Source organism: Miniopterus schreibersii (assembly GCF_964146895.1).
Source record: "Miniopterus schreibersii genome assembly, chromosome: 7".
NCBI lineage: Eukaryota > Metazoa > Chordata > Mammalia > Chiroptera > Miniopteridae > Miniopterus > Miniopterus schreibersii.
This window is the reverse complement of record NC_138108.1, coordinates 77,753,197-77,769,919: the sequence shown is the minus strand read 5'-3', so window position 1 is coordinate 77,769,919 and position 16,723 is coordinate 77,753,197. Positions and strand designations below refer to the sequence as shown.

Below are 16,723 nucleotides of genomic sequence, written 5' to 3'. Positions count from 1 at the left end.
TGACTGTTTTTATAACTGGCAATTTACGCATTTTAATCCCTTTACCTTGATCTCCCTAAACCCTTCCCATCTGACAACCATCAATTTGTTCTCTGTGTTATGAGTTTGTTTCTGTTTGTTAGTTTGTTTTTTATATTTCACATATAAGTGAAATCATATGGTATTTGTCTTTTTCTGTCTGACTTATTTCATTCAGCATAATACCCTCTAGGGCCATCCTTGTTATTGCAAATGGCAAGATTTCATTCTTTTTTATGGCTGAATAATATTCCATTGTATATATGTACCACCTCTTCTGACATCTATTCATCTATGGAGAGAGATGTTGCCTCCATATCTTGTAAATAATGCTGCAATGAACATAGTGGTGCATATGTCTTCTTGAATTAGTGTTCTGGGTTTCTTTTGTATAAATACCCAGAAGTGGAATTGCTGAGTCATGTGGTAGTTGTTTTTAATTTTTTGAAGAACGTTCATGGTGTTTTTCATGGTGGGTATACCAATTTGCAATTCCACAAACAGTGCACAAGGGTTCCCTTTTCTCCACATCCTTGCCAAAACTTGTTGTTTGTTGATTTATTGATGATAGCTATTCTGACAGGTGTGAGGTAGTATTCTCATTGTTTTAATTTGCATTTCTCTCTTATTAGTGACATTGAGCATCTTTTTATATGTCCATTGGCCATCTCTATGTCCTCTTTGGAAAAATATCTATTCACGTCCTCTGCCCATTTTTTAAATCAGATTGTTATTTCTTTGCTATTAGGTTGTATGGATTTCTTACATATTTTGGATATTAATCCCTTATCCTAGCATATCACTGGTGAAGAGTGATATCAGAGAGTTTACTGCCTATGCTTTCTTGTAGGAGTTGTATGGTTTAGGGTCTTACATTAAGTCTTTAACCCATTTTGAGTTTATTCTTGTATATGGTGTAAGAAAGTGGTCTAGTTTCATTTTCATTGAATATATCTGTCCAATTTTCCCAGCACCATTTATTGAAGAGACCATCTTTACCCCATTGTGTATTTTTGCCTCCTTTGTCATATATTAATTGACCATATAGACGTGGGTTTATTTCTGGGTTCTCTCTTCTGTTCCATTGAAATGTGTGTCTGTTTTTATGCCAATATCATGTTGTTTCAATTACTATTGCCTTGTAGTATAGTTTGATATCAGATAGTGTGATACTTTCATCTTTGTTTTTCTTTCTCAAGATTGATTTGGCTATTCAGGGGCTTTTCTGGTGTCATATAAATTTTAGGATTATTCTAATTTCATTGGTATTTTGATAGGGGTTGCATTGAATCTGTAGATTGCTTTGGGTAGTATGGACATTTTAATGATGTTACTTATTCCTGTACCTGAGCTTGGTATTTGCTTCCATTTATTTGTATATTCAATTTTTTCTTCAGAACCTTGCAGTTTTGAGAGTATGGGTCTTTTACCTTCTTGCTTAAGTTTATTTCTATGTGTTTTATTATTTTTTGCTGCAATTATAAATGGGGTTGTTTTCTTAATTTCTCTGATAGTTCATTTTAGGTTTATAAAAATGCAATAAATTTTTGAATGTTAATTTTGTATCCTGCTACTTGACTGAATTCATATATTCTAATAGTTTTTTGGTGAAATGTATGTACATAGTATGGTATGTTATCTGAAAATAATGACAGTTTATACTTTCTTTCCAGTTTGGTTTCCTTTTATTTCTTTTCTTGTGTGATTGCTGTGGCTAGGAGTTCCAGTACTATGTTGAAGAAATCATATGGTATTTGTCTTTCTGTGGTTAAAAGTAGACATTTTTACCCTAGCCGGTTTGGCTCAGTGGTTAGTGTCAGCTCGCAGACTGAACAGTCCCGGGTTGGGTTCGATTCTAGCCAAGGGTACTTACTTCAGTTGCAGGCTCAATCCCCAGCCCTGATCCAGGGACATGCGGGAGGCAACCAATTGATATGTCTCTCTCACATTGCTGTCTCTCTCTCTTTCTCTCTCCCTTCCTCTCTTTCTGAAAAGCAATGGAAAAAATATCCTCGGGTGAGGATTGAAAAAAAAAAGTAGACATCCTTGTCTTGTTCCTGATCTTAAGGAAAATACTTTTAGCTTTTCACCATTGAGTATGATAGTGGGTTTATCATTTATGGCCTTTATTATGCTGAGGTTTGTTCCCTCTCTTCCCAGTTTGCTAAGTTATTATTATAAATGGATGTTGCATTTTGTCAAATGCTTTTCCTGTATCTATTGATACGATACAATTTTTATTACTCATTTTATGTGGTGTATGATGTTAATTGATTTGCGGATATTGAACCAACCTTGCATCCCAGGAATAAATCCCACTTGATTGTGATGTATGATCTTTTTAATGTATTGCTGAATTTGGTTTACTGATATTTTGTTGAGTGTTTTTACAACTATATTCATTAGAGATATTGGCTTATATATTTTCTTCTTTTTTCTTTTTGGTAGTGTCTTTATCTGGTTTTGTTATCAGGGTTATGCTGGCCTCATGAAATGAGCTTGGGATCCTTCCACCCTCTTAAAGTTTTTGAAATAGTTTGGGAAGGATAGCTGTTAATTCACCTGTGAAGCCATGTGGTGCAGGACTTTTGTTTGTTGGGAGTTTTTAAATTACTGATTTGATTTTGTTAGTAGTGACCCATCTTCAGATATTCTGTTTCTTCTTGATTCAGTCTTGGAACATTGTATGTTTCTAGGAATTTATCCATTTCTTTAATTGTTCATAGTATTATAATCCTTTGTATTTGTCGTGTTGGTAGTCTTTTTCTCTTTTCTGATTTTATTTATTTGGGCCCTCTTTTTTTCTTGATGCATCTAGTTAAAGGTTTTATCAATTTTGTCTGTCTTTTCAAAGGAGCAGCTCTTGGTTTCATTGACCTTTTGTATTTTTTCAGTTTTCTTTTTGTAATTGATTTCTAGTTTCCTATCATGATCAGAGAAGGTGCTTGATATGATTTTTAATTTTATTGATACTTGTTTTGCTGCCTGGGAAATGGTTCATGTGCACTTGAAAAAAATGTATCTTCTGCTTCTTTTGGGTGAAATGTCCTAAAAATATTCATTATATAAGATGATCTGGTTGAATGTGTCATTTAAGGTCACTGTTTCCTTGTTGATTATTTCTCTGGATGCTCTATCCATTGATGTCAATGGGTGTTAAAGTCTCCTACTATAATTTTATTACTGTCGACCTCTCCCTTTTGTTTCAATAGTTGCTTTATATAGTTAGGTGCTCAGCACCTGTGTTGGGTATGTAAATGTTTAAAAGAGTTAGATCCTCCTGTTGGATTGATTTCTTTCTCATTATAAAATACCCTTCTTTTTCTTTTGTTACAGCCTTTGTTTGAAAGTCTGTTTTGGAAATATCTTTTCCATCTCTTTACTTACAGTCTGTGTGTCTTTTAATCTGAAATAGATCTCTTGTAGGCAGCATATATGTATGGGTTTTGTTTATTTTATCCCTTTACACACTCTATGTCTTTTGATTGGAGCATTTAAAGTAATTAATTACTTATATTTAAAGTATGTGGTTATTGCCATTTTATTGTATTTGTATTTCTCTGTTACTGCCTTTATTCTATTACTCTTTTGTCTTATATGTTGATGACTTCCTGTAGTGGCATTTTAGATTCATTTTTCTTTATTTTTTGCATAAATCTTTGTAGATTCTTTGGGTTATGGTTACCTGTGTTTCATATATACCAGGCTATGTTTATAGCATTCTATAAAATTAAAATTAAGTTGATGGTCACAAGTTCAAATGCATTCTAAAATCCCTAACATTTTTACTCTCTTCCCCCCATATTTATGTTTTTGTCATTTTAAAAAATTTCTTTTATGTGTGTGTGTTTGTGTATATCTCTTCATTTATTGTTGTAATTATACACAATGGCCTTTTAACCTTTGTGCTAGCTTTATAATTGGTTGATCCACTGCTTTTATTATATTTGCCTTTGTCAGTTAGTTGTTTCTCTTTACTGTATTTTCTTATTCAGATTTTTCATCTTGTTTTTCTCTTAAAGAAGTCCCTTTAACATTTCCTGTAATGCTGGTTTGGTGGTGAGGAATTTTTTAAATTTTATTTTATCTGGGAAACTCTTTATTTCTCCCTCAATTCTAAATGATAACCTTGCTGGATAGTGTAACCTTGGTTGTAGGTCCTTGCTTGTTTTTTTTCATCATTGTCAATATTTTGTGTTACTCCCTTCTGACCTGCAAAGTTTCTGTTGAGAAATCAGGTGACCTTTTATGGGAGATCCCTTGTAACTAACTGCTTTCTTTTACTGCTTTTTAGATTCTTTGTCTTTAACCTTTGGCATTTTAATTATGATATCTTCATATGGGCATCTTTTGGGCTGATCTTGTTTGGGACTCTCTGCACTTCCTGGCCTTGTATAGCTACCTATTTTTCTTTCCTTTCTTTCTTTCTTTGGCCAGGTTAGTGAAGTTTTCAGTCATTATTTCTTCAGATAGGTTTTCCATCTCTTGCTCTTTCTCTTCTCCTTTTGGTACCCCCATGATGCAAATGTTGGAACGCTTGTTGTTGTCCGAGAGGTCACTTAAACTATCCTCAATTTTTTTTTCTTTTTGCTGTTCCGATGGCTTGTTTTCCACTACCTTTTCTTCCATGTCACTGTTTCAGTCCTCTGCTTTTTCTAATTTGCTGTTGACTGCATGTAATGTATTTTTCATTTTAGTTATGGTATTCTTCATTTGTGACTGGTTCTTTTTTATGTTTCCTATCTCTTTGTTGAAGTTTGCACTGAGATCATCTTTTCTTCCTGTAAGTTCATGGAGCATCTTCATAAGCTGTTTTTTGAACTCTTTATCTGGTAAATTTTTGGCCTCCATTTCATTATTTTTCTGGAGTTTTTTCCTGTTCTTTCATTTGTGACATGTTTTTTTGTGTCCTTACTTTGGCTGCCTCCCTCTGTTGGTTTTCTGTATATTAGGTAGAGCTGCTATATCTCCCAGTCTTGGCAGAGTGGCCTTATGTAGTAGGTGTCCTGTCAAGTCCAGTGGTGCAGACTTCCCCGGTCACCTGAGTGGGGTGCTCCATAGGTGTCTCTTGTTTGGGTTGTGTGTGTTATTTCCTGTTGTAGTTTAGCCTTAATTGTTGCTGGCACATCAGTGTGTGAAATTGACCCTCAAGATAGCTGTCTGTGAGGACCTTCCATGATTATAGTGGACCAGCTGTTGTGCAGGGGTTGACCCCACAGGGCATTATTTCCTTTAGCAGGGCTCTGGTGCCTGCTGAGTCTTCTCTTTGTGTTTGTTGTTTATGGCAGTGGTTGGGTGCTGCTCTGATGTGGTCTGAAGCTGGTTACCAGGTGTGTTGCTTCTGGGGCCTCTTGGGAGGGACTCTGTTGGAGACTCATATCAGCTTCTGCCTGTGTCTGTCTGGGGGCTACCTATTAAGAGCTACAAAATGACCTGCAGTTGGTGGCCTCCTGTGGTGGGCTTGGAGCTCCTTAGGAAGAAGTATGGAGAATACCAAGACCAGGTGCTGCTTGTTTTGGGTTTGTGGATTTTTGAGAGACCTTAGGAAATTCCACAGTGCAGGCGCAGTTTAGCGGCTTGTATGGAACAGCCGCTGAAAGAGCTTTGGACCAGGCTCATGACTTGGGTGGAGCGAGGTCTCAGGGAATCATCAGGGTTCAGTGAGCAGTGTTAGCAAGATTAATGGAGAGTTCAGACTTTGCGCCTGAATGCACCTGCTACCTAGGTGGGGTGAAGACTCAATAGTGAAACAGTGGCACCTGCCAGTACTTTTGTCCAGGAGGGCTATCCCAACTTCTGCCCCTCCAGCCCTTGCCCTGAAGCTAGTCGGTTCAGTTAATCCCTTATGTCCCTGGTGCCTTTCCAGCTGCTGCTCCTGCACTGCAGCTCTAAATTGAGTGAGTTTGTGAGCAGGTGAGTCTTCGTGTGGGCCCCTTTAAGACCTGTAGCACCTTCTTATCTAGCAGTCTCTTGTCTTTCTCGGACACAGTTAGTGCTGGTTTTCACAGCCCATTGTTAACCTTTCAGACTGTGATGCCCTGGGCTGGGGAGCTTGGTGTGGGGCTGGGACCCTTTGCTTCTCAGGGGGTCCTCCATAGCCTAGTTATCTCTCCCAATTCTTAACTTCACTCAGGGGTGTGGGACAAGCCTGTGCTGGGTCTCTGCCCTTCCTACCAGTCTCGCTCTGGCTTCTTTATATTTTTAGTTACAGGACTTCTGATCAGCTAGTCGTCAGGTGGTTCTCAATGATGGTGGTTTTATAATTTAGTTGTAATTTAGATGTGGTCATGAGAGGAGGCAAGCACCAGTATCTACCTATTCTGTCATCTCAATGGAAAGTCTTCCGGTAATAGCGTTTTTTGAATGATAGGTAATGAAAAATAATAGTATAGAATTATGATGATTTAAATGTGTTTTTTTTAAGAAAAAAAGCCTCTAGATTAAACTAATACTTTAAAACAAATAAATAAATAAATAAACAAGTAAGTAAGTAAATAAATAAATAAAATACTCTTCATCAGAGTTCTTTCTCTTTGTACTTAATTTTAAAGGCATATTGAGGGAGGAGAGAGTATGTTATAAATTTGTAGTATTTCAGGTCTTTGAAGAAACTGCATGAAAATTGTATTAATTCATTCTGGACTAACATGGCATTTGTTTTGTTGCATGGCCTGGTTTGCGGTGGAATTCACATCAGAGAGTAAGTTCCAATTCTTTTTCCCTCGTTTTCTTTAATACATTTGTCTTCTATAGTATGATCAGTTGTTAACAGTCTTAACCTAGCTTGTAAGAGTCTGGGGCAAAGCCTGTATTGGCATTTTTAATGGTTTGGAGACTTTGAAGGAAATGATGAATTAAATATGTGAAATGGCCCTGGCCAGTTTGGCTCAGTGGTTAGAGGGCGGCCTGCAGACTGGGTCTCAGTTTGATTCCTGCCAAGGGCACGAGTCCCTGTTGCAGGCTCCATCCCCGACCCAGGTTGGGGCACGTGTGGGAGGCAACCCATTGATGTGTCTCTTTCACATCAGTGTTTCTTTATCTCTCCCTTCCTCTGTTCTCTCTGAAAAGCACTGGAAAAAGTATTCTTGGGTGAGGATTAAAAAAAAATTAAGTAAATAAATTTGTGAAATGTTCGGTTTTCATTTGTGTCTAGGTTTTCAGTATGTTTTTGGAGACTCTTGTTGATTTTATAATAATTCATAAGGATGATTTGCAAGACTGGCTTTTTGTTCTTCTCACACAATTACTTAAGAAAATGGGAGCAGATTTGCTTGGATCTGTGCAAGCGAAAGTTCAGAAGGCTCTGGATGTCACAAGGTAAGTGCTGAGGGAGCAGACCGTTCCCCCAGCTTTTGAGATGTAGTTGCACAGAACACTGTGTAAGCTTCAAGGGTACAATGTGATGATTTTGGTTCATGTATAGATTGATAAATTATCACCACAGGATTACTCAACACTTCCTTCACCTCACATAATTAGCATTTTTTTTGTGGTGGTGGTACGAACATCTTGGGTCTGTTCTCTTGGGACCTTTTAAGTGTATAATACAGCATTGTTAACTGTAATCACCATGTTGTGCATTGGATCCCCAGAAGTTATTTATGTTATAACTGGAAGTGTGTCCCCTTTGACCAGCCACTCCTCATTTCCCCCACCTCTTAGCCACTGACAACCACCATTCTACTCTGTTTCTAGGGGTTTGGCTTTTTTTTATCTTTTTTTTTTTTTAAAGATTGCACATAAAAGCCAGAATTCAGGAACATTCCTGTACATCAGTATAGCAGTGGATTTATAAAGCATTGACTACAGGGCTAGGCTGATCCAGCTGACAATAAATGAGTGAAGTAGATCAGAGGGAGGATTATGGATAGCATGGTGAGGTGTGTGGTCAGTTGTGGCCATGTAGGAACTTGGGCCCAGTGGTACCAGACTTTTCAAGGAAGGTCAGAAATGTGGATTAAGGCAACACATTCGAGAACCTTTTTTATGGCACTATGAAAGCCAAATAAAACATTTGTGAGCCAGACTTGGCCTATAGGTCACTTGCTTAATTTAAGGGAAGTTATGAATGACAAGGTTCATTACAGATTTTTAGGGGATGGCAGGAATGTTGTGATTATATCCCCACCCTTTGGTGATTAAGGGATACAATTATTTCCTTCTGTTAATTTTCCTGGATGCCTATTTCCTTTAAGAATCCTGTCCTTATTATATTTGGTCTTAGTCTCTAAGGCATGTTTATCATTCCCTTTTTCTCAGCAGCTCAGATGTGTAGCTGCGTAAGGTTATCTGGGATCAGTGAGTGAGTATCGAGGGGCTCAGTGTTGGCTGAGAGCTGTTCCTCAGGTAATAGACCTGATTGCAAATCTGCCTCTGCTTCCTGTGCTTTAGCGGTACCAACAGCAGGGCACATTTTCTAGTTAAACATATCAATTATTTGCTACAGAATAAAGGAGAGATGTTTTGTGTGTGGTTTGTGGGCCGTGTTTCTTTAATTTATAGCCATTTGAGTCACTTAAATCACATATCCTAAAATGTACTTTGCTTCCAGAAGTGGTCCTCACAGCTTCCTGGATGCAAGTAGATATGATAGAAAAGAATGTGCTCTTGGGCCTAGTTTACTTCTTATTAGTAATTATAATGCTGGCAATGCTACAACCTAGTATGTGCCGTGCACTTTACATTTTTCTTGTATTATTTCATCTAAATTTCGCATCTGTCTTGTGATTTTTATAGTTTTGAACCTACATCTCTTTCCTTTTTACTATACTTTTGTTATTGAGAAAAGTCTCTAAGAGAGTCCAAAGACAGCAATGCGATCACCCGGCCTCAGTTGTAATAGGTGTTTGCCTTGCATTATCTTTTCTGTTAGTGTGGAAGGTGCGCCTGCATTGTCCGTGTGGGCTCCATTATGCAGTTGCACACTGATACTAGTAATGGCAGCATTTAAGTGGGGGAGAGAGCACTGACTTTCACTAGCCAAGAGCCCTCAGGGTTACTCAGTTGGACCAAAGATGTGAGATGACTAAAGGAATGGGATTGGTAACAGGTAAGAAATAAAGTAGAAGAGGGGCTTCTAGGGCCGCCAGGCTTCTGTGTATGTTCTGGAGCTGCATGTGGGTTTTTCTTGCTGACTACCTCCAAGCACTCTTCTTGTGACTATACCAGATAGAGATCATAAGCACTTACCAGCTAGGACCAGGAGGACAGTGTGGTTAACTTAGGCAGTGTCAGCTGTAGGCAGTGTAATTGGGGTGTAAAAAGAAGATTTGTAAGTTGGCAGTTTTTCGGGGAAGCCATACTTAATAAGGTAGCTTGAGAGATGAGCAAACCCCCTAGAAGGCAGGGAGGAATCTCTTCCTTATTAGTTTATTGCTTAGTATTAATTTTAAAAATAGCATACTCAAAGTAAGTTTAGTATGTGTTTGGGATGTTTAACAAGATTTCCCTTTTTCTAAATTTTTTATGTAATGTGTATTATTTTAGTATTTAATATAAAATTAAAAGTACTATTTAAAAAATGTGAACAGGCTTGCTTTTACATATATTAATCTACAACAGTTTATATTTTGTTTTTATATGGTTTTACATTATTTTTAAAAAAATTTTCTTTAAAAACAAGCTCTTTTCTCTCTCTCTTTTTTTTTTTTACCTAGGGACTCCTTTCCATTTGATCAACAATTTAACATTTTGATGAGATTTATTGTGGATCAAACTCAGACTCCTAACCTCAAGGTTGGTAACGATTTGTCATTACAATTCAGCCTCTAGAAGTCGAATTTGTTTTGCACATCACTTGTGTTTGGCTGTTACGAATAAATCTGCTGTGTATGTTTTTGTCCACCTCTTTGTGGACATGCTTTTATTTCTTTTGGTTCAGTACCCAGTAGAGAAATTGCTGATTTATTGGGTAGGGCTTGTGTTTAACTTTATTTTAAACTGTTAAAGTGGTTGTATTATATTCCTGCCAGCCTTTCTGAGAGCTCTAGTTGTTCCCCATCCTTGCCAACATGTGGGTATTATTACTCTGTCACAATATTTAAACTAGAAAATTCTGATTTGCTGAGATAGGTATCTTTTCGGAATTTAAAAAAATATTAGCATTCTAACACATGATGATTAACTTGTTACATGTTGTTGTAAAATTACACCTGTAATAAGACTAAATTGTAGGGGAGGATATGTATTCATTTGAGTTAGGTCATGTAGATCCTTGTTCTTTGATCATTAAATTTTTGGCGGGGTTTTAGGATAGGCCCAATCCATAACAACCCTTTTCTCCTGAGGCAAAACCAGTTGGGGCGTTAGTGGAGAAGCCAGGGCAGAATATCAGCTTGATTATTGAACATGGCACCTTGCAACACGTGGCCTAGACTGTCTAAAAAACAAAACTAGCTCCAGGCCAGTACTCGCCATGCCGTCCTGGTCCATGGCAGAGCTGGAAACCCCACGGCTCCCCACAGGGGCCCCGCCCTCCAGGGGTCCTGTTGCAGTGAGCGGGGAGCAGGGCTCGCAGAGCATGAAGCTGCATGCCACTCTTCCTGTTCCCAAATGCCGGCTCCATGTGGAACCATAAATCCCACAGAAAGGTGGTGTCCCCTCAGCAGTGTTTACTTTTCTCTCATCAGTTAAGAATTCTATTCAAAGATTTACAAAGTGTACTTAATGTTTATAATTATTGGATCTTTCAGGTCAAAGTTGCAATCCTGAAGTACATTGAGTCTCTTGCCCGACAGATGGATCCAACAGATTTTATAAACTCTAGTGAGACCAGGCTTGCTGTTTCTAGAATTATAACCTGGACAACAGAACCAAAGAGTTCAGACGTGAGAAAGGTATGTCCACGGGAGCTGCAGCGCAGCTTTACTGACGGGCTGTCCTTAGCAGTGTTAGAGAAGAACCTTGTCCAGAGACTTGTGAACCACCCCACACAGCTGCAGGCAAACCTCTCCCTCCTTCTCTGTGAAAGCCAAGACTTGTCTTTTGCCCCGTATCTTCTCTCTCCAGCTCTACCTTGTTCCAGTCTCTGAATGTTAAATTGAAAATCTGAAATCTTGTAAGAGGTGTTCATGGTTTTCTTAAGCATCTGTTTATCTTTTTAATGTGAAAGCGGTTTAATGTCTCTCCAAGAAATTGATTTCCCTTATGTCAGTTTTATGACGTGTACTTTGAAGATAGGCTTGCAGGTCTAAGGCTACCTGACCATAAGGTGCCTAATAGTAAAATGTGGTTGAAAGTTTGCTAAGATATAATGAATTCTTGAATTTAAAAAGAGCACAAAACTTCCCGTTCTATACCACATTTGGAACTCTCTCTTTGATTTGAGGAGTGAGGTGGGGAGGTAAAATTCAGATTTTTGAGACACCCTGATACCAACATGTTGTTCTGTTGTTGTATTTTAAGCCCCTGAAGAGATACATTTGCTACTTTCTTCTGAAATGGCACATTAAGCAGAGAGCACAGGATACTATTATTTCTATTGCTAGGTAGTATTCTGCCTCAGGATTATTACAAAGATTGATTAATATATGTAGAGCATTTAACCACTTCCTGACCCATCATAGGCACAAAGCAGGTATCACGCATTTCTGTGTGCATTGTTTCTGTTCTCTTCCTGTCAGTGTCATGGTCTTTTATGCTTAAATTTCAGATGTGGCTTTTGTTCTTTTACTTTATATATAAACTAACTAGCCTTTATATAAAAGGACTTTTAAAAGCCACATTTCTGCTTTCAGACTAAAAGTAATTGGACTTAATTGGTATGGAGTAGACCTTGGACATTGTTTTGTTAATGATTGGGATTTCCTCTATTCTTGGCTGATTTTTAATATACAGAGTTGAGACCCCTTATTCTAGATGATTACTCTGGGGTTGAACATCAAGCCATACAGATTGCAGATGTAGTCTTAACCTGGTACCCAACCTCGATCCTCAGCATCTTTAGGACTGGGTCTGGCCTTGCTGTTCCCCGTGCCTTCCCCACTACCTGCTCTTGCTCACCGTGTGTGCTCAGCACCTAGCACAGTGCCCATAGGAACAAAGTAGGCATTTAGTAACTACTTAGAATGAATTAATAATGAATGCTAAACACCCAGAGAGAAATTATCTGATTTCAAGTAACATTTTGAAGGTATTATTTTCAAAATCATAGTCTTGAAAGTTCCCCTCTTTGGCTTCTGTGTTAGTTTTCTCTTACATAACTACCACAAACTTAGCAGCTCAAAACCACACAGGTTTATGATCTCATAGATCTGTGGCTCAGGAGCCCAGCACGTGTTGTCCAGGTCTCTGCTCAAGTCCTCACCAGACTGAAGTCAAGGTGTGGTCTGGGTCTTCCATCTCACTGAGGCCAAAGCTCCTCTTCCAGCTCCCTGGTTCTTGGCCAAATCCAGTTCCTTTTAGATGTAGGGCTGAGGTGCCTGCTTTCTTGCCGACTGTCAACAGGGGGCGATCTCAGCTCACAGAGGCTTCTTGCCATCTCCTGTCACCTGGTTGTCTCCACAACGTGGCAGTACGCTTCTTTAAAGCCAGCAGGAGAATATTTGAAGAAATAATGTCCCAAACTTGATGAAAACCTTAACTGATACAGCTAAGCAGCTCAGGAAACTCCACGTAGCATTTAAAAAGAGCTCCACAGCTAGATACATCATAATAAAACACTTGAAAATCAAAGACAAAGAACCTTTAAAGCAGCAAGAAGGAAGCAGCTCAGCATACCCAAGAGATTCTCAGTTGATCAACACTGGTTTCAGTTCCATCTGCAGGATCCTTTCTGCCGTGAAATAACTCTGGGGTGATGCTCCATCACTGTCATGAGTCCCACTCACTCTAGAGGAGGGATCGTGCAGGGCTTACGCAGCAGGAGATGGGAAACGGGCCTTCGCAGTGTTTTGCCTACCAAGTAGGTTGGCAGCAATCTTCCATAGTTATTTGGTAATTCCTTAGCTTTTGCTTAAATATGAAGCTTTTTAAACTAACTAATCGTGATAAGGTTAAGCTTAGCAGATACACCTCCGCTTTCTGGGAACCATCTACATTGGCTTTCAGTTGTGCATGCCCAGCACTGACGAGGGATTCAAGTAGGTGTTCTTTTGCCCATAACCACTTACCCACATCAGGGCATTGCAGACTAATTTTTCCCGAAGACTCACTTTATGTGAATGCTCTGTTTTCATGTGCCATCCATTGTACATTATGTTAATATAGATGCTGTTGTAGGCGATGCAGCTGCCTTACTCCCCAAGCACTGGAAATGCATTTGAAAGACAGTCTAAAGGAATGTAGTACCTAAATTAAAAACATTTAGAAATTGTGATTCTTTATTACTCTGCTCTAAGATCTAAAATTGTGATTATCATTTCAAAGCTGAAAAAAATAAAACAGGTTATTTTTATCTGGATAATTTAATCCACTAAAGATACTCTTACCTGTTTCTTTTAAGTAAATGTATGTTTTGCCTCTTCCATTTGCAGTTATTAAAAGGTATATCAGGTGCTTGGGAAATCTCAGTGACTTAAAAGCACTTTGTGATCATGAACCAAGTTCTATTGTCTTTTAATTTCTCAGTAGAGTGAGGTTATATTCTAAATACTAGAAAAGCCCTTCAGTCTGAAATCTATGCAGGAAACTTTCGTATTGGCCCCATCCTTGGAGAGGATTAATTTTATGCAAATAATACTGGGGAAGTTTGTAGACAGTATATTCATTCTCCATATCTAATAGGTCCTATTTGGGAAGACACTCTGATATTTTTACTTTATCATTTTTAATATTTTGTTTCCCTTTTTATCTTAGTGTTTTGGAGTATTTCATATTGGAGAGAGAGGGGTTTACATAGTTGAAATGTTTTGAAAAGGAGGAAGAAGCACAGCCACCAAAGTCAGAACACAAGCCCGTGTGCTCATCAGGCCCACTGGCGGCCTCAGTGGAGAAGCCCACCCGGACTTCGCTTGGGCTGTTGCATTCCCAGAGAAACTGCTTTCATTTTTCTAGTGTGGGAGTCCTGACTAGTGTTGACCAAACTATACAGAAGTGTACTAGACCTTTCTTAATGTACTGTGTTTCTGGTAAGATAATATAATGTATTAACAGTAGAAAGTGGACTCTAGAGTTTGACCTCCCTTTGACTTCTGCCTCTGCAACTTTTTTTTTTGGTAATCCTCACCTGAGGATATTTTTTCTATTGATTTTTAGAGAGAGAGGGAGGGAGAGAGATAGAGAGAAACATTGATGTGAGAGAGACACATTGATTGGCTGCCTACCGCACATGCGCTGACCAGGGCTGGGGAGTGAACCCGAGACCTTTCAGTGCAAGGACCAATGCTCTAGCCACTGAACCACACTGGCCAGGGCTGCCTCTGCCATTCTTTAGTGGCATGAGCAAGTAATTTAACCTTTGAATCCTTTTTTATTATTTGTAAAATGAGAATAATAATACTTTAGACATTATTGGTAGGATTGATTGCAATAAAGAATATAAAAACTCAGCTAAATAGTGCGTTATTTACTGCTGTAGCTCTTGCTATTACTGTTTGAGGATTGTTTTGGTTTTGTTGTTGCTGTTGGTGGGAAAAAATTGAACCAAATTTTTTTCTGGCATTAGGAAGATTTTTTTTTTCTCCTCAGTCAGAGAGAATGTGGTAATGACAATAGAATTTTGAATAACATGTTTATATTTTAGGATTCAGAATCCCTTTGATTATCATATGTGATTCTCTAACATTTAGCACCTACTTTGTCACAGGAAGTAACAGATTTGGCCCCCAAAATGTTTTGAGAAATGTGAGAAGTGAAGACATGGCAGGAAAAAAACACACAAAACCCTAGAAAGTATAAAGACTGGAGCAGGAAAAGTATACAAATAGCATTCAAAAGCTGAAATTTCAAAAATTGAAAAAAAGTTCAAGTTCTGATTAGAGATAGGCACTGTGGCCTACTGAAAGCTAAGAGTTTTACCATCCGATTTTCATCTTGGCTTAACTGTGACTGCCCCTTTCAGGTCTCACTTAGAACTCTTTGACCTTCTGTTTCCTCATGCAGGGCAAGAAGACTGTTCCTTCCAGGAAGGATTGTGATTATTAAGATCCTAGCAAATGATTGGGGTTTAAAATTGGTAGTTGTTACTGTTAGTCTTCTTAATTTTAGCTTTAGGTTATACGTGTGGATGATTTTCTAAAAGAAGCCAAATACTTTTCCAGCTTATAGTAACCATGGTTTATTTAAGCGCTGCTGCTTCTCTCTGATTAAATCCTGCCACCTTTCCTGTTTGTCCGTCCCCGCTTCAGCGTAGTCGAGTAGGTGAGGATTTCCCCACTAGGTCAACTTCAACCTGCTCTGGGCTTGGAGAAGGAAACTTGGAAGAAAATTGTAAACAGGTAGATTTAAAACTGCTTATTTGAAAAGATGCTTTGCTGTTTGCACTTTAGAATATTAATACTGACTACTCTTGTGAAGACACTTGAGAAGATTTTGAAGAAACCTAAAATTAATATAATTTTATGTGAGCTTGTGTGTAGCTAGCTGTAAATGTTTGTGTGTTGCTATGTTTTTATGATTAACTCCTTTTCCAAAGAAATAGCCACGTCCAGTGCAAGCCTCTACCCTATTTTCATAGAACAGTAAAGGACAGATTCTAAATAAGAAATGTCTGAAGGTTTTGAAATACCTTCTCTTTGGTGGTTTTCAACAGCAGTTTTAATGACAATCCGAAGGGAGCAGTAATAGTTGCTTACTCAGCACACTCCTCCTCCTCCCAGTTTTAAGCTTCCCGATTAGTATCAGCGCTGGAGCAGTGTCAGAGCTTCGCAGTCTCTTGTCTAGAAGGTGGCTTTCTCTGTGAGCTGCACAGCATCTAAAGCAGGGGACAACCCAGGAGCTCTTCTCACAGTGGTGGTGGCATTTGAAGAACCCTTCTCCCTCACGCCCTAAATTCTACTGTAGGGGCGTGAGTGGCAATCATTTCTTTTTAAAGTTGTTATTAATCTTTAAAATAAATTGTCCATTAGAAAAAGTCAGCAGCTCTCTGGAGGCTTTTGTTTGTCTACTTAGTGCCTTTTGTGGAAGGCACGAGCCCAAAGATGGGACAAGAACGTGCTCCACTTGATTCATCACTGAACGTGAGCTATGCCCCAGGCAGGCTTTTTTTAATGAATCTCTCCCCCTCCTCCCAGTGTTTGGAATTATTCCTTTAATGTGAGCATATTGATGTGATAACTGTAACCCAGTTTTCTTCCTGGATTCTAGAATTCTGACTTCTCACCAATGCAGAGTGTTGTAGATAAAATATCTTGGGACCATACACTTTTGAAATTTTGATTTAAAATCTTCTAAAAATAATATATTTAAATGACACTTTTTACCCATTTCTAGAGCTTGAATCTCATCAGAAAAATATTTTACTTTGAAAACAGCTTTAAGCCAAAGGGTGACTTTTGAAAACTGTATAAAATAAATATTTATATGTATAAATCCCACACACGCACCATCTGCCCATCCTGTCATATTTTCAAAATTCCCTGTCTATTTGATTTCTTATCCAAATTCAACTTTTGTGTTATTGAGAGGAAGTTCATTAGTGGGTCAGAAGTTAGAGTCTACTGCACTTTCCTTTCCCACATGACTGAAAGTCACTAGTGTTAAGTAGCCATGAATTAGCACAATTTCTAGGCCTATCATCTTTCAGCCTTCCTGTTCCTAAAAGATCTGC

The 16,723-nt window shown here is 38.4% G+C and overlaps 1 protein-coding gene across 5 annotated transcripts in view; it reads left to right on the top strand.

Annotated features, from left to right (window-relative positions):
* Positions 1-16,723, top strand: part of CLASP1 (cytoplasmic linker associated protein 1) — a 267,208-nt gene that overhangs the window by 204,286 nt on the left and 46,199 nt on the right. For all 5 annotated transcript variants that reach the window (XM_081143238.1, XM_081143235.1, XM_081143239.1 and 2 more), the window contains 3 exons: positions 7,172-7,335; positions 9,675-9,753; positions 10,710-10,853. In XM_081143238.1, coding sequence (XP_080999364.1) covers positions 7,172-7,335; positions 9,675-9,753; positions 10,710-10,853 — 387 coding nt within the window. The remainder of the gene's footprint in view (positions 1-7,171; positions 7,336-9,674; positions 9,754-10,709; positions 10,854-16,723) is intronic.